This window comes from Choloepus didactylus, chromosome 12 (genome assembly GCF_015220235.1).
Source record: "Choloepus didactylus isolate mChoDid1 chromosome 12, mChoDid1.pri, whole genome shotgun sequence".
NCBI lineage: Eukaryota > Metazoa > Chordata > Mammalia > Pilosa > Megalonychidae > Choloepus > Choloepus didactylus.
The window spans coordinates 102,761,563-102,788,047 of record NC_051318.1 but is presented as its reverse complement, the minus strand read 5'-3'; the positions used below and the strand labels follow the sequence as shown (position 1 = coordinate 102,788,047).

The following is a 26,485-nucleotide window of genomic DNA, read 5'->3' as shown; positions in this document are numbered from 1 at the left end:
TTTGTGTGAGGAACTTTGTGGGGCACTGCCCTTAAGAAGAGGGCTGCCTAGTCGGGGAAGTAGACGTGTGAGCAACCTTAATCAAAGACCAACGAAGTGAGTGCCATGGCAGGGGCACAAGGATTATGCCGCGGGGAACAGAGGAAGGAGCCTTTGGTTCTGATGGAAGGACCTGGGAAGGCTTTGTGGGAGAGGAGCCTGGTAACCTAGAAGGCGTTAGAAGCACATATTGGTCAAGGGAAGAGCAGGAGCTGTGTCCCTTCGCGCCCCTGGGACACAGCTTTCTGTCTGTCCAAACTTCCTTCATTATTCCTCCTCACTCACGTGCCTCACCCCTACACCACCCTGTCCCACCTGCTCTGGAAAGTCTCTGTTCTGGGCCCGCATCTCTCCTATTTATAAACTTCTGTATGAGTTACTATCTGTCCCATAAACTTGACTACATTTTGTCTTGTCCTCTAATTGTTTTCTTGCTACAGAAAATAGAGAAAATGGATTCCTTTAAGCTCAAGAACTTTTCGTATAGCACTTCTTGTGAATTCTCACTGGCCTAGATCAGTGATTGTACGTGGTAGATTCCTAGTTCAGTATTAAGTGAATGGAGTGGCTTGGGGATTACAACATGTGTTGACAGGCAAACCTAAATCTGTGTCCTTTCCCCTCTTCCCAAAAGGCTTCTCAGCCAGATTTGTCCTAGCTCAGCTTGTCTGAGATCCACGCTGTCTTATTCAAATTCCATGATGTGGGACATATCCATGATGCGGGAAGCACTCCAGAAAAGGCAAGTTGTACACACCTCTAAGGTCTTATTATTATAAGCTGTTGCATCACAGTGTGAAAATAGGGTCATTCATGTTCTAATCATCACGTATTAGTTACAGCTTTTATCTCAGGGTATTACCTAGGGAAATGAGAGATTTCCCCATTTGTATGAACGAGTTATTGAGAGAGATAGTGTATAAATTTTACAGTTTGCACAAGATCACTATACCAGTAACCCAAAAAGAGAATTGAAGATATCTTGCCAGCCATCTTAGTTTTAATTCAATACTGACAAGACATACCACTGTTCTTTTAAAAGCTTTATTTTTTCCCTTCATCTTTCATTTCCCTTCTTTTAGAAAAGGTTAAACTGTATCTTAACTGCCCAGTAAAGAGAGTAATATAGTTTGGCAAGGACTCTAATTTAGACAAAAATCACCAAGCAACTCAAAGCTGTTTTTTAAAAACTGACCAAATTGATCCAGCCACAAGGACCTAGACTTAGGTTCTCCTACCCACCAAGAGTGGCTTTCTGGGAAAAGTGGGGTGCAAGTTGCTTTCTATATGTTGTCACTTTATCACAAAACTTCAATGTAATTATTGTAGTGCCTTTTACAGTGGAGAGAAGGAGAGATTAAGTAATTTGCACAAGTTTACAGAGGCAAGACTGGAGTTTAAATTCAGATTTCTTTAACTCCAAAGCCTGCTCTTTCCAGTGAGCTTTTGCCGTCAGAACTGAAAATGCCAGGGAATTGGGCAAGTATTTGAAAAGGAATCACAACTTGAGTCGATGAATAATTTCATGATTATAAAACTGAAAACATAGCTTTCCCAATTAAATTCTGCTGGAAAATTGGATGATAACCTTAAAGCTGTATTTGAAACTTTGGATGGATTTAATTAGTACTACGAGTATGAATTATTTGACAAGATAGGTACTTCTGTTATCATGTAAATGAATAATTGTGCCAGCCTTTAAGAGATGAAGTGATAGATTCAAGGGCCTGCAAATGGTATATTTTTTAAAGTTTTAAAAACTGAGGCAAAATAATATAGTGAAATGCACAGATCTTAGTAGGATGAATTTTGACTACTGTAAAAGCACATGTAACTCACACTCCAACCAATACAAGGTATCTGTCACCCCAGAAAGTTCCTCGGGTCTCTTCCAGTCATCCCGTCCCAGCAAGCCACAACGGTGCTCTGATTCTAGAACCGAAAATTAGTTGTCTGCTTAATGGTGTATTTTGTGTAAAAGCAAGGCAAATAGCAAATTATTATGCATTACAGTGTACTCAAAACAAATGCAACTGTTAAACAGCTTCTCTCCAATCCTGTTTTCCTTTAAAAAAAGACAACACTTGGAGACTAGTTTTTTTTTTTTTTTTTTTTTTTTTTGTGGGGGTTTGGGTTTTTTTTTTAATGTTTAGTTATTTTTAATTGAAATTAAATATCCAATAAAGGCTCCAGGGGAAGGAAAATGAAGATGGACTTTATCTGAACTGTTTACTTTTGAAATTCTTAAATGATATTTGGGAAACCAAATTGGGGGGAAGGGGGAGCCCACACGTTATGCCATGTCAGTGACTTACTCTGGTAGTCTTTCAGAAAGAAAGAAAAATGACACTGCAAGGAGAAGTGATTGAATATGAAATGTCAGGAGACACTGTTGGCTCACCCTAAAGCCCCGGGTACCGGCTGCGGAAGTATGTGTGTGTTTTGGGGAACGATCTGCCTATACTGGGGTTGCGCCCCGTCCTCGCAGGGCCCTCGACAGCCCCGCAGGCTTCCCGCCCGGCTTCCAGTCCAGCAGCGGCGAGCTGGGGCAGGGGCAGAGGCTGCGCTGGCCAGAAGGGGCGGGCCGGCGGACCTCGCCAGGCGTCCCCAATCCCCCCGCCCTCCGGTGCCGCCCTCCCCACGCTGTCGGGGGCGGGTCTGTGGGAGGGGCGCCAGGCGGGGCCAGGGCGTGCAGTCCCGGCACCGCGGGATGCTCGGCGCCCTGTCCCGCGGCCGGTGAGGCCCGCACGCTCCGGCAGACCCGAGAGGTAAGAGGACCCCCTCCGCGGCTCTGCGGGAGCGCGTGTGCGCCGGGGTCCCTCGGGGGCGGCGCCGTCGGACTCGGGCACTGGCTCCGGAGCCCGCCGCCTCCCCGCAGCCTGAAAGCACCAGCTGGAGGCAGGCGGACCCTGGAAGCACCCAGCCCAGCGCCCTCGCTCCCTGCTGCGCCGCCTCCTTCTCCAGGGGACACGCTTTAAAAAGCCATCTGTCTCCTCTCCAGGGAATCCCAACTGCGCTCTGAGTCGGGCGTTCCCCTCGCGCAGGTGTTGCCGAGGGAGTGAAACTGCCCGAAGCTGGGCGTTGGGACAAAATTACTGGGACTCTGGAAACTTGAAAAATCGCGTCTTGGGATACTAAGCTTTTCAGAATGTTGGCTGCTTTCTAAAACTAAATCCTTCCTACGAGTGGAGGGCGGGGGAGCATGCAAGCAGTGTGACAAGTAAGCATTTCAACAACGATCCTTATTTTGAGATATCTTTATGCTGACGACAGGGGCAAGGCTTGATTTCCAAGCCTGAACTTGACCTCTGGGCCTTTCCAGAACCGGGAAGAGGTGGCGGGTGCGCGCGGCGCCCTGGCGATCAGGGCGGAGCAGACTCGACTGAATTATACATAAGCCTGCTTACATGAGCTGCTTTGGGATTAGGAATTTTCTCCTAATAAATATTAGTATTATACACCCACGAGCATGTGCATGTTTGTTACAAGGGAGAAAATCGCTTTGCTTCTTTTAACTTTTTAAACTTTTGTTCCTTGACAAGTCATTGGTCCCATGGACATCGGAGTGATTCATTTATTTCTGCAGCTGTGAAAGACACTGAGGATTACAGAAGCATTTATCTTAGCTGGTTTCAGCAAAAATTAGGGTCAGGAGCTTGGCGCGATGCCGTTGGCCATTGAGAATATTCCCGCCCCTCCTCCTCTCCCCCTCAGTTGATGCATTTAGAATTTTTCTGTAAATGTTAATGTATATGAATGCTATACAGGAGTATTTTTGAATGCGCTTAAAGTATGCCTAAGTTCTTACCTTCTTAAAACAATTCTCAAGCCAGACATCATAAATGGCCAGTTGTGGTATTGGGCACAACCAATGGGAAGAAAATAAGCAAGCAAGGTAAAACAAGTTTAAAAAAAGAAAGAAAAGAAAAGAAAATTAAAGAGGCATGCAATCTTCTGGGGGTGGGGGTGGAATGCTCCTTACCCAGCATTCCATTCCATTCTGGGGTGCTCTTTTAACATCTTCAAATTGGTGGTTAAGCTAGTAAAAATTCAGTATTTAATTCTGAAGCCTGAAAACATTTTTTAAAAATCCATATTAAGATTTACAGGTGGCAGTCTGGTTTATTTTATAATTCAATTTTCTTTCAGTTTATCAAGTACTCTAAATGTAGATGATCACACAACTCTACATGCTGCTGGGCATTTTCATAGAGAAGAAAAATGTGTTATGATCACACCATCAGTTGTGTTTTGGGGCTTTAAAAAATGACTGTCATGGGGAAGCAAGCAATTTGGGAGAAGCAAATTCACCTTTTGGGATCTTTTGCTTCCCTTTATTTTGGTTACTGAGTATCAGTGACTGTAAAGAAAACATTTTAATTGCCCTAAGTCTCCACACTTGCCTCAGATATGATGATGCTTTCTGCAAGGGCCTCACCTTTCCCTATCCATGTTCAAGGAAAGGAGTCGTTCAAATCTGCAGCCAATTCCAGCAAACTGATTTTTTCCCCCTTTGGGTGTTGGGGGGGGGGCGGGGCGGGTAGCACTAACAATCAGCATAATTAACTTCAGATCTTTGCTTTCCTTTCAGGAAGTAGTGTTTCCTTTGTGCAATTAACTCTTATCAAAGGAAAGCTAATGGAAACACACCAGTTTCCTTGTCATTGAAGTTTGGGTTATTTCAGTTAGCATTAATTTCTGTTCTTACCCGAAAGGATGTAACATACATATATTTGGAAAATAAATGTACTTATTAAAATATATTAATTGTGGACAGTGAAGGGAAAGTAAATATTAAGAAAATATATATTTGGTTATGTTTATTAGTCCCTAGTTTACAAGACTTGAATGTGAAAAAAAATCTGGCCCTTAAATGTCCATCACCTCATTCTCTAGTCTGTTACAGCGAAGTGTTATAACAGATCACTCATCACAAATCACTCTGAACCACAGGGCACCCTACTAGGCTGTCTGGAAGAGCGCTGCCTGAATCATCTGTCCCCTTATGCATGCTAGCAACAACAGGTATTGGAAGACTGATAAAGGGTGATAATTTTTATTTATCTGTTTCCTCTTTAGCTTGCCCTAAAGCAGGGAAGCAGGGCCACACAGAGTTCACATTGAAGTGTAATGCTCTGAGGATTTTTTCTTTTTTTAAGGCTGGTTGGTTTTCATGTAGCTCCTAGGCATCAAAATATGAGGCAGTCCAAATACTCATCAATTTTGCAAGAGAGATTTTAATAAGCACATTTGTGGAAGCAAGGCAAGGAGGGTTTTGGTCTACATGGCGCAATGCGACATGGAAGTTTGGCAGAATGTAGTAAATTGACCAGATAAGTAATGTGAAAATACATTATCCAGATGGGCTATTAACTTCCATGAAATTAAGCAAATAACAAACTCTACACTTAAGGATGTGCCATAAAGATAAGAGACTTGGTGTTTTGCAAAGTTCATCTTTTGGGTGCTGAATATACTTGGATGCTCTTAGCAGGTGAGCTATAACGCAGTGAGAGGGATGTCAATGACTACAGATTATTTCCCCAGAGAAAATTACTTTCCTCCCCATTTTCCTTTCAGTATACCCTAGGAACTTTAACTCTTTAGAATGGTTTTATCATTTCATGATTCCTGTCATAAGAATCACATGAAACAGCTGTTGTTACTGAGGTTCCTAATTTCAGGTGTTCCTGAAAAAAAAAAAAAAATTGTGATTTGGATGTGAGAAAGGACATGAGGAGACCAAAGACCTGGGATTTTGCTGATCAGAATGAAACAAATGTTGAAAGACTTTTCAAATCTACTGTTGGTGGTACTCTGTGATTATGGTGAGTATAGAGTTTATCTAATGTTGGTATCAATAAAGAAACATAAATGTGGGGTTTATAAATGTGTTAAAGTTGCTGTCCCTTCATGAAGTACCTTTTAAACTGTGATCCTGGCAACCCCAGATTCTCTTAAGGTGCTTCTGGGGTTCTTCATGAGTGATTCAAATTTCATGCTAAATGTGTTTTTAGCTCTTAAAAAAAAAAAGTAATATAAAATGCCTCACACCCCCGGCAGTGCCTTAAATCTAGAATTGTTTTTTACCCTAGCCAGCTAATGATTGTCTTGCCAAATTCTGTCTTTGGATAGGGTTCAAAATAGAAACAAGGATTCTTGTGTGTCTTGTGTTCTTTCAACTTTTCACTTCAGCTGCTCTGATGGGTAATCTTTTTAAAAAGATATGATTGATCCAATGGAATGATTCTTGGGAGGCCTGCTATATAGGCCAATTCCAGTTACTCTAATGTCTTTAAAAGTACCAAGGACATGACTAGTTATTTCATAAATGTTCACTCTCCAATATGTATATGTAGAACAAAGTGCCAGCATTGCTTTCCCACCCAAAAATTACTTCCCCTTGCAAACCCATGGGCACTGGTTCCTTTGCTGGTACAAATTCCCAAGTATTTTTCTTGAATATCAGGAAATGATAGCTTTGAAGTAAATTTTACATCTTAACATTTTAAGAGCCCTAGAGCAGTTTGCATTGTATCATTTAAAATCAAGCTTGCTCTCACTTCACTGTATATCCATTTCCCCCCAAATACCTGAAGACTAGATAATGATTAAAACAAGAAATGCGAGGTGTTGGATTTTTATCCTGAGACCTGTTAGTTGTTACCCTTGTTCTTGTGAACCCGGTGTATTTATAATGAATTCATTGTTTTAAATATAAGCATGAGAGATGAAGATGAAGGAGCATAGCCACTTTAGGATGGGAAGTTTCAGTGCCCAGCTCCCAACATCCGCACTCACCACCGCTTTACATCCCCCTTGGCCCAGTTCAAACTTCTCTTGTGTTTAAAATACCATTTTCATCCATGTTAACCAATAGCACTGTTTAAATACTCTTTAAAAAAAAAAAAAAACAATTCTGACCATTTCCTTTCAGTTCTCGGAGAAGCTGAGTATCTCCTCTTGGGAGAGCCAGGCCATGTAGCACTAAGCAACAAAACAGTGTCTGTGGCTTTCCAGTACTTCAGTGGTGCCAACGGAACATTGAGGAATGTTTCTATCCTGCTGTTGGAGGCCAACACCAACCAGACGGTTACTATCAAGTCCCTCCTCACCAACCAGTCACAGGGAACACTCGAGTTCGAGTGCTTCTACTTCAAGGAGGCTGGTAACTACTGGTTCACGATGACTCCAGAAGCAGCGGACAACAGCACTCCAGTCCCCCGGTGGGAGAAAAGTGCCCTTCTGAAGGCAGAGTGGCCCACCTTTCATGTCGACCTAAATCGGACGTCCCAGGCTGCGGAGGGCACCTTTCAGGTGAGCTTTTCCACCCGTCAGCCACTCTGCCCCTTCCCAGTGGACAAACCCGACATCTTGGTAGATGTCATCTTCACCAACAGCCTTCCCGAGGCCAAAACGCACCAGGGACAGCCCGTGCAAATAAGAGCCAGCAAAAGGACAGAGCTCTCTCAGAGCCAATGGGTCGAATTCGGCTGTGCACCTGTGGGGCCAGAAGCCTATGTCACCGTGGTGCTGAAGCTGCTTGGCCGAGACTCGGTTATTACTTCAGCAGGCCCCATCGACCTGGCCCAGAAATTTGGGTACAGACTGGAGATGGTACCAGAACTCACGTGCGAGTCTGTGGTGGAGGTGACGGTGCGGCCTCCTCCGTGCGTCTTTGTCCAAGGGGTGATTGCTGTCTTCAAGGAGGCTCCCAGACGTCCCGAGGAGAGGACCGTTCGGCTGGCTGAAAACAGCCTGAACCTGGGAGAGAGGAGAACTGTCTTTAACTGTACTTTGTTTGACATGGGGAAGAATAAATACTGCTTTGACTTTGGCGTTTCAAGCAGAAACCATTTTTCTGCAAAGGAGAAGGAGTGCATGCTAATTCAGAGAACTATAGGTTGGTACTGAGTTTTTTTAAGAAAAAATTATCAAATTGATGCCTTTTTGTAATCAAAATTATTATTTAGAATTTAGATGAACTTAATTTTCTCTGAACCGTACCGTCATTTGTATGGTTCACCCCCTCTTAAATGTCCCAATTGACATTATCACCTTTATGTCAAAATTAAGAGTCCTGGTAAAGAGACCATGCTGGCTGGTTGCTTAACTTCTCTGGTTCTCACTTTTCCCCAGTAAAATGTAGGTAATAAAAGTACCCACCTCAGAGAGTTGTAGGGATTGAATGAGATAAAACATGTAACATTCTTAACAGATAGGGCCTGGTATATAGGAAGTAGTCAGTAAAAGGAAGCTATTATTACATTAGATTTTAAAAATTGTATTATCACATCATATGGCAAGTCCATGGCAAGTACAATTGAAATTTAAAGTTAAATCCCAAATGGAAGCTTGGCCTCCTTGGATTTAGTAACCTCTGGCTTCCTCTAGCTGAGCATGTCTCTTCCCGCTTCATTCATTCATTACAGGAATTGAGCCTCTTCAGTGAGATTTCAAACAAGATTTCTAAAAACATCTTCAGGTTCTGCATGTGTATGCCCTACCAAATCACAAAGAAGTGGGGTTATTGTAACTTCATCCATCTCCTGGGCTCCTGTTTGCTTTTCTTTACCTTTTCCTGGGTGTCAACCTGGTCTTAACAAATGGTTTAATTTGACCCAAGATTGTCTGGTTCCCTTGCATGCCTGTTTTACCTTCCACTGCTTTTGTCAGCCCCACTAAGCCCAGGGCCCCCTTATGCCCCAAGCCTCTGACTGTCTTTTTCTGTAACTCCAAGCATTCCCTGCTCCGAATTTATCCACGTGACACTCTCCCCAGCCATTGGCCACTTCCCTGCCTGCCCTTACCTCTCGGTCCAGCTTGGCTTCCATGGTCCATCCCTCCACTCACTCTCCTACCGAGATCCTAAACCCCGCTGCCCCGCTGTCCTTCTGGTACACCTGCCGGGCCAGAGCCCAGGACTGCATCAGTCCAGCCATCCGTCTGCTACCCTGCTCCTCCCAAGCTGCTGAGGCCACTGAAGAAGGTCCCACCCAGGCAGACCCGTGCCTCCACCCCCAGCTCAGCCCTCCGTGCACCCTGACATGGTGTCCTGGGCAGCTCGTGCTCCCGCTCCTCTCAACAGCTCTTTCAGACCTCACTCCCTGCCTCCTGTTTAACTCTGAGTTGGCCTTGCCTCCTGGAAACCACTGGATGGGGACTCCCTCACCCTCCCAGCCAAATACGTGCAACTCTGCAGGCATGGGGCGGCTCCTCTCCTCTTCCCCTCCTGTCGTGATGGGGCAGATGTTACCCCTCCAATTTAAGGTCAACATCCCCACCCCCACCCCCCATGGATCCCAAGCCCCTGTGCTCATTTTCGGAACCTGTTAATCATTACCCCCTCGCTCTCCTCTGTCCAAATACTGGACCATTCCCATCAGCACTGATGTGTTCTTCATTCTCTTATCTAAAAACAAAATGAAAACTCTCTTTCTAGCCCATGTTCTCCTCCAGGTATCACCTTCTTTCTTTCCAGTTTTTTTGAAAGAGTTGCTTACACTTTTTCCTCATCTCACATTCACTTAACCCATTCCAAGCCCATCCACCTCATATCCATCCCCTGAAAATGTTCTCACTAAGGCAGCCATCGGTGCCTTCCAGGTCCCAAAACCCAGGGACCCTTTTCGGTCCTCATCTTCACTGACCACTTTCCCTTCTAGGCATAGTCATGTCTTGACTCTGTGAAACCGTTCTTACCTTGTTAACATCCTACCTCTCTGGCCGTCCCTTCATGGTCTCCTGCCAGTTCCATCTCCTCGTCTCATGCCTTAAGTGTTGGCCTTCTAGAATCCTCTTCTCTCCTTACTCTTCGCACACCTGGTAGTTCATCTCGTTTACACCCCTGGACCCAGTGACCGACGACTCCGGGTCAGCGTCCCTCCCCAGACCTTCCCCTGCATCCAAGTGCCTGTGCATAGCCGTGCCCCCCGGGTGTCTCCCCAGTGCCTCAAAAGCATCGTGTCTGGCATTAGGCTCATCATCTTGCCCCCAAACCTCCTCCTCAATTTATGATTCCGTCACTGTTCAAACCAGAAGCTCAGGAGTCTTCCTCTTCTCCTTCACCTCCTATAAAACAGTAGATTGCTGCATCCTATAGATTGTCTCCTTGTTGTCACAGGCTCTCCACTTGTTCTCCAGGTCCACTGACACCACTTGGTTTAAGCCTTCATCATCCCTTACCTGGACTCTTGTAACAGATCCCTGCTTGGTTCCCCTCTGTCCACTTTGTTCTGTCACTGCAGCCAGAGGGACTGATTGAAATGCAGGCCAGGTCAGGGCTGTTCCTCTGCTGAAAATCTTTCAGCCAACTCCTTTGACAGGAGGGTGAGAATCCACTACCTTTCCTTGAGTCCCAGGCCCTCCATTGTTGGCTGCCCAGCTCACAGTCATCATTTCTGGGTTTAGGCCTGGAACGTTCTCCTCCCAGCTTCACCCAGTTAACATCAACTCATCCCCCAAGTCTCCACTTGGTGACCCTTCCTCAGCCCCCAGACAGGGCGAATTCTTTTGCTGTAAGCTGGCAGAACATCCTGTAGTTCCTTTATCAAGGCATGTATCACTTCTGTCATTATTTAATGTCTTTCTCCCCCACAGATTGGTGGCAAATCCTGTCTTACATTGCCTTGAAGATATTTATGGTCTTTATTTGGCCCACTTAGTATGCCTGGCACATTAATAGGTGCTCAAAATATGCTTACTGAATTGAAAATTTAGATACAGCTAGTCTCAGCTAAGTATTAGTAGGAAAAGAATTTGATTGAACTAATCTTATCATCCAAGATGTGTTTGTCTTTTCAAAAGAAGATCCTCGTTAAGGAGGAAAAATTCAAATTGACTTAATGTAATAGAAACTAGCCAAGGGAAGTAAAGAAGTTTAGGCCGTTTGATTAAAGGCCTTTGGGGGCAGGAGGTCCGCCCTGCTGGTTCTCTAAGCTGTAGGCTTTCCACAGATTCTTCCTTACAATGTCTGAAGACTGGATTTTTTTTCAGAGCAGCTTCTGAGGCAACAGCAAGGGAAGATACTAGAAAAGACAGAGTGAAGAGTCATTCTCTGTGTGCCCAGGTTGAGGGTGGTCAGGAGCTACCCATGCAGCCATGCAGCAGCAACTGGACACAACCCAAACAGCAGAGCTGAAAGGAGCAAAGAGATCATCTGGAGGAGCTCAAAGCTCCTGGAGACCCCAGGTTCTCTGTGGTGGCAGACAAGCATTGGCTTTGCCTCCGTTTGGTGGACAAATGAAATTTATACTAGTGACAGGAACCTCAGTGCCTTCCTGGGCTTTCAGTATATAAATTTATGACTCAACTGAGTTCTCTTCTTCTCATTTTCCATTGAGATCGATAACGCTGACCAGTAAAGGCCGTCTTGTCAAATGGCACAATTCAGGGACGTCACTGAACCCACCATGATTTGTATGTGTCACTGACTAGCTGAATTTCTTATTTATTCTTTTCAAAAATGGAATGATTTGGTTTATGTGTTTGTCTCTTTTTATACATATGTCTTAAGACCTTAAGATATTATATACATAACAATTTACGGCAAGTACATAAGGGATGTTGCCAGAAATGACTATTTATGGCCTTTATTTATCCTACTTAGTATGAATATTTATATTTTTCTCTGCAGAAAGGTTAATTTGATTAGGGGCTGCTGCTTGAGTTTCCATTGGGGGGATGTTAGTTGTGTATGGCACAGGCACTGAAATAACTTTCAAAAATCAAAAAAAAATTGAAATTCTGAGCATGTCTGCCCCCAGGGCTTCAGATAAAGGATTATGGACCCTATATCTCAAGGGAAAATATGCACTTGAGGTGAACTTGAGAATTAATGATGGAAGGTATAAATCCATATTCCACAGTTGTCTTGACATTTAAATTTTTGGCCATCTGCTTGTTTCTCCTATTAGATGGTCTTATTTTTACTTTGTTATGTGACATAACAAGAGCCTTTATCAAGAATAGTATGCAGTCGTTTTCTTGTTTGCAGGTGCTTGCAGTAATAGTATTATCCTCAATCTGTGTTGTTCCTTTTTCCCCCAGTGTCTTTTTAAGCCATTTAGAAAGTAAAACTCGTTTTGTGAGTTTACTTAAAACAGTAAAATATAATTTAAAAATCAAATCTAATCAGACCCTTGGTCACTATGACACACCACAGGTCTCTGCAGGTGCATGAACTAGTAATACCATCCACATAGTGAACCAGTAAACCCTTCCACCCTTCCTTTGGCATTCCTTTAGGACATGGATGCAGCATGTGACCATCTGACGAAGTAAGAACAGCTAATGTGTACACAGTAATTAGTGGGCACCAGGCACTGGCCTAATTGCTTTATGAGCATTTACCCATTTTTACCTGATACCTCTAAAAGGTGAGGAAATAACAGGCATGTGAAGATAACTTGCATGTAAAGTAACTTGCCCAAGGTCAACAGTGTTTATGTAGTAGAGCCAGGACATAAACCCAGGTAGGCTGGTTCCAGAGTCTGCTTTTCCCACTATTCTAGACTGCCTCCCATACAACCAGTAGTCAATCCTAAATGATATAAAACTTTTAGATTAAAAAAGGTTCTAGTGTTTTCCTTCCTCATCTCAATGGTGCATCTTGTGACTTCACACCTCTTGAAAGACACATAACCCACTTTGGAGACCACTGGCCCAGGCAGAAGCATGATTTGTTCAATGTAAGTGGGCCTTATTCTGTGAAAAGAAAATTAGAGCTGTGTCCCAGATGCCTTTGCTCCCACTACTACTTTTAGCTACTTGTTCGTGTCTACAGAGTTTTCTTATGAGCATGTTTTGTTTAGGTATCTTGGTCTCTTATGTAAACTGTCTTGCAGACCTGAATATTTCATAGGCTGTTATTCCTTCAGATTGTCTTAGGGGTGGGAAAAATCTCCCCTTTCACATTCCAGACAAGTTGTGCTCAACCAAAATTAATATTTCTCTACAGTGGACTGAAAGGTATCTAGTCTGGCCAAACAGGTTTGTTGTAGGGTATGATCACGTGCATGGACATCTGAACAGGACGAAACAAAACAAAAAGCTCTTTCATTCATGAAGTAAGACTTTTTGGCATATTGGTTGTCTTGCTCTTCATTTCTAATAAATGAACTATAGTTAATGAGTTCCCATTTAGCCAAGTATTTTCCTCAAAGTTATTAGCAGAGAGCTGTAGGGATTGGATAGAGTTACATAAGGCATTTTAAAATTTGACTGATTAAATTTTTCATCTGAGTAATTTCCTGTAGAATTTTTTTCCTATAGAATTACAGTGATTTAATTTGATTTGGAAATAGAAAGGTATAGAAACATAGTTAAAATGTTTTTTATTATTGATTATTGTACCCAGTCATGATTTTATTTCCAAGGGAAAAGGCACTTAACATTTTTAAATGAGATTTTTGACATTAAGAATCATGCTTTTATAAAACTAATTTTTTCTGATCCCCACTAATGAAATTCTTGGTTTTAGTCTATGACAAATAACATTATGTACTTAAATAAATTGTATTTTCATAAAGTCAAAGAGAGTTAGGAAAGAATAACAAAAGGTTTCTTTAACTTTTTTGTGATTCTGTCTTTTGTGGTCTTAAATATGAGCACAAGGGAAAGATAAACTATATATGGACTTAAATTTTCAATTTAGGTTTCACAATAGTGGGATTCCAAATAGATTTTTCAAAAATAAATCACAGCACTTTATCTCAGAAGACTTTAATCTGAGACTCCCGAAGCTTTGCAAGCACAGGGGCTTAGTATCTGAACAGCTTAGAAACCTTTAAGACAAAGCCTGCTCATTGTTCTGCCATATGAGGAGCTGCAGGATGATCTGGGAGGTACAGAACCAATATTGTATCCAGTTGGACCTCTGGATGGAACATAATTACCACACCTCAGTTGATGTTGCTCCAGGATATTGGTCTGTAATGTTCCCACTCTTGTGAAAATCTCTAGAGGCTTTTCATTGCTGTAAAGAACCCATATTCCATGACTCACCCCTAATATTGCACCACTCGTCTCATCTGAGAACACATCTGCCGTTCATGTTCACCTTGTGTTTATGTAGTGCTTTGTATACCTTTGACTGCATTATGAGCTTTTGTCTGTAGAGAATGTGGGATGTGAAGAGACTTTTAGGCAGAGGTGCCTAGTGTTAGTATTACCTGATAGGTCTTTGGGTTTGATGCACACTGATAGAGCAGGGACTTAGGGTAGGTCTTTATAGGGGACTATTCAGTTATTCTATCTGGCAGTGAGTACATGTCACCTGGAGGAGAGGTTAGCATTTACAAGTCAATAATGACTGTTCTATTTTGAAGCTCCGGTGTTAGGTACATCCCCATTTAAGATTATTAAGGCTTCTTATTGAATTGACCACTTTATCATTATGTAATGTACCTCTTTATCCCTCGTAATATTTCTTGTTCTGCAGCCCACTTTGTCTGATACTAATATAGGCACTTCAGCTGCTTCTTTGTTGTTGTTTTTTTTTGGGGGGGAACCTGGTTGATGGCAGCATGAGTGGAAGGAATTCTTCTTACTCTGGACTTTTACATGTCATGAATTTTTATACCTTCTTTTCTTTTTTTTTTTTTTTTTTATCTTAATAGCTGATAATAGCAGAGGTTTATTTCTTGGTCACACCATGTGTACAGTGTGGGCTTGCTAGGGGATTCACCCCATGTCTTTTTTTTATTTAATTCAATTTTATTGAGATATATTCACATACCATGCAGGTCATACAAAGCGTACATTGAATTGTTCACAGTACCATTATATAGTTGTGCGTTCATCACCAAAATTAATTTTTGACATTTTCATTATCACACACACAAAAAAATTATAAGAATAAAAATTAAAGTGAAAAAGGACAATTAAAGTAGAAAAAAACACTGGGTGCTTTTTTTTTGCCCCCATTTTTCTACTCATCCATCCATACACTGGACAAAGGGGAGTGTGTTCCTTATGGCTTTCCCAATCACATTGTCACCCCTCATTAGCTACATTTTTATGCAATCATCTTCAAGATTCAAGGGTTCTGGGTTGTAGTTTGATAGTTTCAGGTATTTACTGCTAGCTATTCCAATTCATTAGAACCTAAAAAAGGTAAGAGTGCCCCCCCCAGAGTGATCTCTTGGCTCCTTTTGGAATTTCTCTGCCACTGAAGCTTATTTCATTTCCTTTCACATCCCCATTTTGGTCAAGATGTTCTCCATCCCATGATGCCAGGTCTGCATTCCTCCCCGGGAGTCATATTCCATGTTGCCAGGGAGATGGACTCCCCTGGGTGTCAGATCCCACATGGGGGGAGGGAAGTGATTTCACCTGCCAAGTTGGCTTAGCTAGAGAGAGAGGGCCACATCTGAGCAACAAAGGTATTCAGGAGGAGGCTCTTAGGTAGAATTATAGGCTGGCCTAGCCTCTCCTTTGCAGCAACAGTCTTGCCAAGGGAAATCCCATGGTAGAGGGCTCAGCCCATCAAACCACCAGTCCCCTATGTGTGAGGCACTTCAGCTTTCTTTTGATTAGGTTTGTAAGGTATATCTTCTTCCATCTTTTTACTTTTAACCTATTTATGTCTTTATATTTAAATTGGGTTTCTTTTAAACAGCATATAGTTGGATCTTTCTTTTCTAACCTAATCTGACAATCTCTGTCTTTTAGTTGGTGTGTTTAGATTATTTACATTTAATGTAATAATTATATGGTTGGATTAAAATCTACCATCTTGCTAGTTATATATTTGTTCCATCTGTTCTTTTTCTCTTTTTCATCTTTTTTCTGCCTTCTCCTAGATTAATTGACTTTTTTTGTGATCTACTTCATCTCCACTATAGGTTTTTTATTTACACTTTAAACATTTTTTTAGTGGTCATCCAAGAGTTTGCAATATAGATCTTTAATTACTCTCAGTCTACTTTCAAATAATATATTTCTTCACACATAGTGCAATGACCTTTTAACAGTACATTCCCAATTCACCTCAATTCCATTCTTTTTATGATTGTAGTCATCCATTTTACTTCTATATAGGCCATAAACACATAATCCATTGCTACTATTTTGCTTTAGACTGTCAGTTATATTTTAGAGCATTTAAAAATAAGAACAATTAAATTATATATCTACCTTTATTTATGCCATTTCCAGCACTCTTCATTTCTTTGTATATATCCAAAATTTTTTCTCTGGTATCATGTTGTCTCTTTCTGAAGGATTTCTCTTTAACATTTCTTGAGGTGTAGGTCTTCTGGTAATGAATTCTCTCAGGTTTTGTTTGTCTGAAAGTGTTTATTTCACCTTCATTTTTAAAAGATACTTTCACTGGATATAGAATTCTGGGTTGACAGATTTTTTCTTTCAGTACTCCACTGTCACATCTTGCATCGTGATCTGGCTTGCATAGTTCCTAATGAGAAGTCTGCTGTAATTCTGATCTTTATTTTTAGGTATGTGATATGCTTCCACACACTCCTGCCTTCCAGTAACCTTCAAGATTTTGTTTGGTTTTGTTTTTCAGCAGTTTGAATACGTAGCATGCCTAAGTTTTTATGTTTGTTTTGTATTTCCCCTGGTTTGTGTTTTCTGAGCATCTTGCATCTGTGGTTTGGTGTCTTCCATAATTTTAGAAAATTCTTGAACATTATCTCCTCAAATATTTCTTCTGTCACATTCTCTCTTCTCTGGAATTCCAATTACAAGTATGCTAGACTTTTCAATGTTGCCCCACAACTCTTGAGTGTTATGTTTTATTTGCACTTTTTTCCTCTTTGTGTTTTGGTTTTGGTGATTTCGATTGACCTCTATTCAAGTCTGTTTCTTTCCTCAGCTGAGCTGAGTCTACAGATGAGCCTGTAGAAGACATTCTTCATCTTTATTATCATATTTTTTAATTCTAGCATTTCCATTTGATTCTTTTTAGTTTCTAACTCTGCTGAAATTTTACATCTGTTCATGATTGTTCACTTTTTTCCCACTAAAACCTTTAACATATGATTAACATAAATAATCACAGTTATTTTAAATTCCCTCTCTGATGGTTCCAAGTATTGGGTCATGTCTTACTCTGGTTTCCTTGATGACTTTTTCTCTTGGTACTGTTTTGTTTTTATTTGCTTCTTTGTGTGTCTTGTAACTTTTGGTTGAAAGTGGAACATCTTACTAGGCCCATAGACACTGAGGTGAATGGTATTTATGCTTGGAAATGTGCACACCTTACTTTTGCTAGGCATTTAGTATGGGGCCTAAGTCTGGAGTGAAACTGGGTTTTGATTTGCTGTTGTTATGGCTTCCCTCAGTGTACCAAAGATTTCAAATTTTTCTATTCTTTGTTTTTAGTGTAGGGGAAGGATTGCCAGAGGGTTTTTCCAGTGTTTCTGTTCCACCTTCACCTTAAGGCTTGGTCATGCACATCAGAGGGATTCTCACCTCTCACAGTACATTGTTGTTATTTAATACTTGGTGTGTGCTAGCCTGGTGGTAGGGAGTGGGAGAGATTTCTCTGTTGTTCTGGTTCAGCCTCAGTCTTAGGCTAGTGCTGTGCCCCTGGGCTTCAGATACGACCCCTCCTTGTGATCCTACCCCTCCCCAGTGGTAGAAGATCTCTAATGACCTCGACCCAGGATATTTTCCTGCTCTTTCCAAAGGGTGGAGAGTTTTTTCTTTTTCCATTCCCAGCATCAATGGGTCTTCACCTAAGCTCTTAGGGTGGCAGGGTTGGCTGCCTTCCCCCAATGGTTTAAGGCTTTTGTTTTATAGAGAAACATGGGGAGAAGAATCTGGGTGAAGTTTTGGGTCTCTCCAACAATGCCACTCCTTCCTTTCTCATGCCTCCACCATGAGGAAGGCTTTCTCTGGGCTTGGACCTTCCCCTCAGTCCTTTCTATGAGCATTTGGTGAGATCTGTGGAGAAGAGCGTGGGAGTGGGTACAAATTTTCCATGTGACTTTGGCTCCCAGGGTTTCTGTATTCTCATGCTAGTCCACACTAGCCTTTTAGCAATTCTTGAAGAATTTTAGCTAAATTCTTCTCACCAGCTTGGATAGTCCCTAGCATCTGCCCCAGGAAAGCAAGTGTTTATGTCCTGTCTTTCCTTGGAGGAGCCTGTCTTACCTTAGATTTCAGACTAGTTGGTTGCTTTGTGGCCTCGGTTTTCTGATGGGTTCTAGAAAGGTTATGATTTTGTAGTTTACCCAGCTGAGAAGTGACACTTTTTCCAGTTTTCACCATCTTGGGGGGTGAGATTTGAGTTTTGCTTCTTCATTTGGGTGCAGTTAAATATTGATTCTCAAATGAAGTAGCATTAAAAGCATGATGTATGTCTTTGCAGAAACTTGGGGACCATGGCAGCCATGGAGCCAGTGCAGCACCTCGTGTGGGGATGGCGTCAGGGAGCGTCACCGAGTGTGCCTCATGTCCTTCCCCTCCAGACCTGGCTGCCCTGGAGCGTCCCTGGAGACCTCCCTGTGTTCCCTGGAGGAGTGCACTGGTAGGTCTTCTTCCTTCCTTCGGGAGTTTCTTCTCCAGGAAGCCATATAACCCTCCATTACTGTTATTGCCTGGAACAAACCTGTGCTTGTTCACTGCATCCAAGACTGGGAGTAACTGGGAGGACACTGCTAATGTGGTGACAGGAGAATTATAAGACAAAGATCGGGAGTTGACAGGGAAGTATATCTAAGTTAAAGATTCAGACATATTAAATAATTTTTAAAAATATAAAAATGGGGGAGATGATCATTTCTTCTCCCTTTTTTTTTTTTTTTTTGTTATTTTTCCCTCCATTGGTTCCCCCAAGCCAAATTGTGGAAAATTTTACATTTTCTTTAATTTTTTTCCCCATCATTCCAGAGAAGCCCAAGGTACTGCACAGACACTGTGATTTGTCACAGTGGGGCTAGGCACATTGTCTTATCCTCTGGATGGCCCCAGGTTTATTCTTCGCCACCCCTACCTGGGAGGAAGTGGGAGATTTCTTCCTGCCACCTCCTGGGGACGGGCCTCTCCTCATCCTCCAGGCACCTTTGGGACTCAGCGCAGTAGGTGCTCAATGAGTATTTGATGTCAGTGGTCTGTGAACATGGCGCTCACATGGCTCAGTTGGGTATCCTTCTGCTCATGGAGCCGAATCCCATTTATCTACCACCAGTTACAATAATAAATGATCTTTGCTCTTTCTACACATCGTCTCACTCCTGATACACTACCCAGCCCCTCCCTTAGTTGCTGGCTTTTGTTCTGGTCCTGACCCTTAGATAAAGTGCTACTGGCAAGTCCTGCTTTTATCCACTCTCCAGTTCCAGGTTGAAAGATCACCCCTAGTTCCTTGTCCTTTAGGGATCTGGAGGACTTAGCTACTTCTCTAGATTTTGATCTCACAGCACCTTTCAGCCAAAACCACAGGCACTGGCAATGTCTCAGCTGGCTTTCCACCTGAGACCTTAGAAAATCCTTCTCACTTTTTCCTCTTTCCAGCCAACGTCACAGGCCTTTTTCCCTTCATTCCAACACCCTGAGAACATCGTTCTCTCGTCTCTCTTTTTCCTATTGCAGCCTCAGACCCAGACTGTGCCTCCCAGCCCTAAGCCTGCCCTCTCTTCTTTCATTGACAGTGGATCCCACCCTAAATCCATCTTTCCTTCACTGATATCTTCTACTGTGTTCTAAGGCTCTCTTTTCTGTCTCCCCTTCCCTTTCTCTAACTCCTCTCTTGTATATCAGTTCCTTCAAATATACCATGTCTCCTCAAGCCTGGGATGGCATATTGTGTTGAGATATTCCATCCTGAGTTCTGTAACACTCACATTTAACAATCAGTTGCCACTGGCTTCTACTGTACTTTTAAAAGTGACAGTAATATCCTTTATTGACACTTTAATATGTTATCCCATTTAAACCTTACGAGAAGTCTACAAGGTAGTTATTGTTATGCTGGGTTCATAACTTGAGAGTTTACACATATGTGAAGTAGTATGCCGTTATCACCACATGAAGGATGGGGACGCTGGGTGTTTGAGAGGTTAAGCGACATGCCCAAGATAAGGAAGCTAGTTAACAGGGGGACTCAATCTGACTCTTTAATACTTTGCCTTTCTAGAAGGATCAGCAACCCAGAAATAGCAGTAATTTTTGAGGAAATGTATTGTTTCATGTTCTGGCCTTTTAATTCTTTAATACAGGGCAGGAACAAGAAATGTGTATGTTATAAATTATCAAGCAGGGTGAATGCCACAGACACCCCTATACGTGGTCTCAGATGAATGCTTATGTAGATGAAAGCTGTCATTTCTTCCAGGTTTTCTCTTTTTCCTATTCCACCTCTTTTTCCACTCCTTGGGAATGTAAATATCTGTCTGCAGGCTGTGGAGCATCAGGAGGTAAAGGAGGTAAGACTAGATGAGGCAGAGATGGGCAAGGCCAGCAGCTTTGGGGCTTTGCTCCAGCAGAGGTTTTGAAGGAAGCCAGGGTTCAAAAGTAACACAGCTGAGCGAAGAGAGTTTGTAATGTGCTTTAGTGGTGCTGCTGCCAAAGGCCATCCACAGTCCCTGCAGGTGACCGAAGAGATAAATCAAGAAACAAGGCTTTCATGATGCTACTCTTTCCACCTGATAGGGAGTTTAGAGTTTAGTTTGGCTTTAAACAAACCTTTTAATGCCAAGGTCTGAGTGTAGTTCTGTATTAACTCGGTCTTACTTGTTTGACAAGTGAGGAGGAAGAGTCCATTGCTGTTGTGGAATATGGATCATTTTGCTTTTTAATAACCAATGAATCCATCAATTAATTAAACCTGATGTTTGTCAAGTACCAGCTATGCACAAGTCACTTGGCTGAGGTTGAGAATATTTAGATAAGACATGTCTTTGTCTCGAAGGAGCTTATAATATAGTAGCTAGACAGACACATCTACAGGCCTAGTACACAGTACAATATAGGGCCCCAAATGGTAAGGGTATCCCCAGCCTTCTGTGGCAGTTTGCAGGGTGATAACCCATGCTGGAAGCATCACCATCCTTGGAGGAGGTGATATTCAAGCTGACGTTCGAGAGCTGAGTAGGTGTCATCTGGGTGAACTTGGTGAGAAAGGGAGTTTGGGCAAGGGTAGCAGTACAGGCAATGAATGGAGGTATTAGGGATTGAATCATGTACTCCACAAGACCTGCCTTGTGAACTTGGTGAGAAAGGGAGTTTTGGCAAAGGGAGCAGTACAGGCAATGAATGGAGGTATTAGGGATTGAATCAGGTACTCCACAAGACTTGCCTAAGTCCTAACTCCTGGTCCCATGGCTGTGGACTCATTTGTAAACAGGATCTCCGAAGATCCTATCAAGATGAGGCCCAATTAAACCAAATTAAACTGGGTGGGCCTTAATCTGGTATAACTGGTGTCCTTATAAGCAAAGGAAATTTGGACACGGTAGTAGAAGCCAGAAGAAACAGATTGCTATGTCAGGGAGGCAGAGAGTAAGCCCCCACCAGAACGCTAAAATACAGAAGTGATCATTACCATTGAAACCAAGGTTGAGTAGCAAGAAGTGTCTAATGGTAGCCAGTGCTGCAGAGGTCAAGAAATGTAAAGACTGAAATACCCAGACCACAGCAGGAGCCATTTCATTGGAATCCTGGGGGCGGGTTGCAGGAGACAGAAGTGACAGTGTGGATGCAGTAGGTCAGCAAATGCAGATCCCTCTTTCTCTGAGCTTGGTTGGGAAGAGAAAGTGCAAGGTTTGGTGGTAGTGAGAGGATGGGAGAAGGGTCTTTTGAAAGAGATAAAAGCTTGAGCATGTTTCTATGCTGAAGGAAAGGAGCTACAAAGAGAAGAAGCCCAGAGATGATTGGTACAGAGGAAAGATCCACCTGATGAAGGGTGGCTGAAGGAGCATCTCTCTGTTGGTGGACTCACCTTTTCCACTGATTCCATACAGAGAGAGGTAATTAAAGCTGTGCCTGCTGGTAAGTTTATGGAGGGGAGGGGGAAAGGATGGCAGAAGAAACCTGGGGTGTACTTGCCTGACGGCTTCTATTTGTGTGCGTGTGACCTGGGAGTCTCACGAGGAAGGGCATTGAGTAGGGGGACTGAGGAGAGTGGTGGAACTTTGAAGCAGAGGTTGTAGGGAATGGAAGATAGAGTTGCTTAGGGATCCATGGAAGAATTGCTGGACGGCCCTGAGGCCTAGGATGAGGCTAGATGCTGGGAGTCTGTAGGGGCAGACTATTGTTGCTCTACTAATGCTCAGGGTTTAGGGGCAGCAGCTGAGAACTCAGATGTCTGCATTCATCTAGGGTTGGACTTGGGCTGCAGAGCAGGGAAAGAGGTAGAGCTCAGTATTCAACGTCAAGAAAGTGGAGGATATTGGAAAAAGAGGGTCTAGATTGGTTAGGGAAAGAAGTGAGGCCAGGAGGTTGCCAGCAGATGGGGAGAGATGAGAGGGGCTGTAGAATCAGAAGTTTCAGTGAGGTGGAATAACCGGTGAGTGAGAGGGGCAGGAAGAGCCAGGGAGTGGGCTGTGAAGTTTAAGGTTTCACAAGAGGAGCAGCTGCAGACAATGAAAAGGTACAGCATGTTGGATGGACCACTCCAGTGGACTCCGAAGTCACCCAGGATGGTAGCAGCCAGCAGACGGTGAGGAAGGCTGGGATGGAGGTGCTAGAGTGATGGCTGGAGATCAGGAGGTTGAGAAATGACTGTTGAAGGGGGGTAGGTGATCTACATCAAAGGAGTAGAAGTTTTACATGGAGGTGAAGGAGTATTGGCTGAAAATGACAACCAGGAATGATGATATTGAGGAATGCACCCTTTTCCTGGCCCTGTTGGAGTTTCCACCTGAGAGGGTGGAAGGGAAGCTGGGTTCTGTAAGACATCCAGGCCTTAGGGAATACAAGGGGCAAGGGAGAGTTTTGTGGAAAAGTAAAAGATGTCGAGAAGTGTGGTTATCACATGTCTCACTGGGTACAGCAGAAAGGAGAGAGAAGAGCAATGGGTCCAGGAGATGAAGCATCAAACTGCGTGTTGATAAGATTGAGTTGGGGGAGACAGCACAGGTGATGGGAAGGGCTTGAATTGAGGTCAGCGACCAAGGAGGAGAGAGAGGTGAGGCCTGTTGGGATTAGTTGGACTTAGGCTTCCAGGGGTGTGGTGGTTTGAAGCTGTATGCACCCTAGAAAAAGAAAAACACATTCTTAAGATTAATCTCCATTCCTGTGGGTGTGAACCATGGTAAGTAGGACCTTTTGGTGAGGCTCCTTCAACTAAGGTGTGACCCACCTCATTCAGGATGAGTCTTAATCCTATTACTGGAGTCCTGTATAAATGGAATGAATAAAGAGAGAGAGAGAGAGCCACAGAAGCAAAAAGCTGAAATCAATGAAACCTGGAAGAGAAGGGTGAGACCAGCAGATGCTACTATGTGCATTACCATGTGACAGAGCAGCCAAGAATCACCGGCAGTCAGTCTTTGGAAAGAAAGCATTGCCTGATGATGCCTTGATTTGGGCATTTTCTCAGCCTCAAAACTGTAAGCTAATAAATTACCATATTGGGGCCAAACCATTTCATGGTATTTGCTTTAAGCAGCCTGGGAAGCTAAAACAAGGGGTTACGGTGACAATACAGGCTGAGGCCCAGGTGGTTTCTGCATCTCGATGAAACCTTTTGATGACTGTGGGACAAACCAGTTTGAGAGAGGAGGGAAGAGGAAAAATCAACCCTACATGGAAGGACAATAAATTTAGGAAGGGGAGTGGACAGCACTGAGAAAGAGCAGACAGCAGAGGCACCTTGGGAAAGCCAGTTTCTGGATATTAGAAGGGAGAAGTGCATTATACTGCCACATGCCTTATTTTCGTCTCTTAATTTCTCTTGAGATGTGCAAATTTAGGCACAGACTACCAAAGTTATTGTACATGTTAATTTTTGTACTTGGTGAGAATTTTCCATTGTACATCTCAAAGATAAATTCAACTACAGAGATCCCATGTTACATGTTACTTAACAGAAAATCTTGATTTCTATCTTGAAATTTTCTACACGCAGCTTCCATGTAGAAAATTTCAGACATGTTTCAGCAGGCGAAAACATTGAGCAAGCAGCAGCCTGGATTGTAGGTTGAGTTGCCTCCCTTCCTTGCATCTTGATCTCGGCCGTGTTTATTTGATGATGTTGTTTGGCTTCAGCTGCCAACAGAAATACTTGTGTGTATCACTTAGTGTTCCCCAGAGAGACAGAATCAATAGCTTATACATATAAATTATGTCTTTATCTATGGTGATTTATTTCGTCATTTAGTTTAAGGACCTGGCTCTCATGATTGTGGGGACTGCAAGCACAAAATCTGTAGGGCAGGTGGGCAGACTGGAAATTCAGGCAGGAGTTGATGTAGCTGTCTAGAGTCTGAAATCTGCAGGGCAGGTTGATAGGCTGGAAACCGAGTCAGGATTGCATGCTGTAGTCTTGAGGCCAAATTTCTTCTTCTCTTTGCTCTTAAGGCCTTCAGCTGATGGGGTGAGGCCCACCCACATTCTGCAGGGTCATCTCCTTTATTTAAAGTCAACTAGTTGTAGACATTAACCACCTCACCCACAAAATACCTTCCCAGCAACACCAAGATTAGCGTTTGATTCAACAACTGGATACAATGGCCCAGCCAAGTTGACGCATCAGGCTCACCGTCACAATGCGTAAAACCAGAAATTCTAGTCCTTGCTTCTTTCCTTCTTTCAGTGCTAGATAATTAGACCAAGCCCCTCGGATACCTTAAAACCACTGAGAGGAAACAATCCTGGGGAGTTCACTTGCTCTCTGCATTTTTGTTTTGTAGCTTTCCAGCCCTCCAGCCCGTCTCCTCTGCAGCCCCAGGGTCCCACCACGTCCAACAACATCGTGACGGTCACCGGCATATCCCTGTGCCTGGTCATCATCGCGGCCACCGTGCTCATCACGCTGCGGAGGAAGCTCGGCCGCACCCCCGGGTGCAGCACCCCCGCCCGGCACAGCTCCACCCGCTCCCCCAGCTTCCGCAAGAACTCGGACGAGGAGGACATCTGCGAACGCAGCGAGCAGGCCGGCAGCTTCCCGGACGGGGGCGACGGGCCCTCGGGGAGCCCGGGGGAGGCGGGCATCCCCCTGACCGGCAGCCGGGGCGCGCCGGCGGCTCCCGAGGACGACGCCTCCGGCAGCGAGAGCCTCCCGTCCAGCGCGCAGAGGATCATCCCCCCTCTGTTCAGCTACCGCCTGGCCCAGCAGCAGCTGAAGGAGATGAAGCGGAGGGGGCTGACGGAAACCACCAAGGTGTACCGCGTGTCGCAGAGCCCCCTGGCAGACACGGCCGTCGGCGCCGCCGCCTGCCCCGCCTTGGGCGCGGAGAGCCCGGAGGAGGCTGCGGCCCGCAGGTTCCGCATCAGATCCCCGTTTCTGGACCAGCCTGCGGTCGGCGCTGGAGAAGGGCCTCCCTCCAGGCTGGATCTTAACGCCTCTCCTGCCAGCTGTGCGGTGAGCCCCAGCCAGACCCTGGTCCGCAAGTGGCAGGTGGAGCACGTGGGCAGCAGAGGGGCGCAGTCGGAGAGGGGCCACCCCGGGGGCTCCCGCTTCAGGAGGACAGCTAGTTTCCACGAAGCCAAGCAGGCCCGGCCGTTCAGGGAGAGGAGCATGTCCACTCTCACGCCGCGGCAGGCACCCGCCTACGGCTCCAGGGCTCGGACCTGGGACCAGGCCGAAGGCCGATGGAGACCCCAGAGTCGGGGCGCCCACTTGCTTCCCGAGAAGCTGGAGCCTTTCCAAGGAGCAGGGGGCGCCAGTGGTCCTCTGAGCCCCCTCCCTAAATCCCACACCTCGGGGCAGCCTGCGAGGAAACCAGACCTGGGGGATCGTCAGGCACGGTTCGTGGCAGGAACTGAGAGAACGGAGCCCCCCAGGTCTCGGAGGGGACCGTCCCCCAGTCACAGGAGTGTTTCAAGGAAGCACCCTCCCCCCACCTCCCCCAACGATAACTGCCAGAGGGTCAGTCCTCCGAGCCCTTCTCAGTGCAGAAAAGGCAAGTGCCAGAGCTTCCCGGCACACCCCGAGTTCGCCTTCTATGACAATACATCCTTTGGCCTCACTGAGGCTGAACAGAGAATGCTCGACCTCCCTGGATATTTCGGGTCAAACGAAGAGGACGAAACCACGAGTACACTTAGTGTGGAGAAGCTGGTTATCTAAGCCAGGAATCAGCCTGGAACACTACACAGCCGGGTCCCTTGTCCACATCTTTCTGTGGATTATTTTTGCACAACTCTCTGTGCAGTGGGACAGAAGGTAAAGAGGAAGTAGCTCAGAGGAGCACGTGTGCCTGGGCACGTGTTTTATTTCACAAGAAAGAAGTTATTGATCCCGAACATTTTCCTTTATCAGCCTTTTCTATTGGTTTATTATTCGTAACGACAATAAAATTTAAACAAGAGTAAA

General features: G+C 44.2%; 1 protein-coding gene across 5 annotated transcripts in view; it reads left to right on the top strand.

Moving 5' to 3' along the window:
• Positions 1-26,485, top strand: part of THSD1 (thrombospondin type 1 domain containing 1) — a 27,191-nt gene extending 706 nt beyond the window's left edge. For 2 of the 5 annotated variants that reach the window (XM_037799647.1, XM_037799646.1), the window contains exons 2-6: positions 674-781; positions 5,724-5,867; positions 6,977-7,942; positions 18,377-18,535; positions 24,861-26,485. In XM_037799647.1, coding sequence (XP_037655575.1) covers positions 5,810-5,867; positions 6,977-7,942; positions 18,377-18,535; positions 24,861-26,239 — 2,562 coding nt within the window. In that variant the 5' untranslated portion in view covers positions 674-781; positions 5,724-5,809 and the 3' untranslated portion in view covers positions 26,240-26,485. Of the gene's footprint in view, positions 1-39; positions 782-4,600; positions 5,065-5,723; positions 5,868-6,976; positions 7,943-18,376; positions 18,536-24,860 lie in introns of those variants that run through there. The other 3 variants (XM_037799645.1, XM_037799649.1, XM_037799650.1) reach the window with 3 other exon arrangements.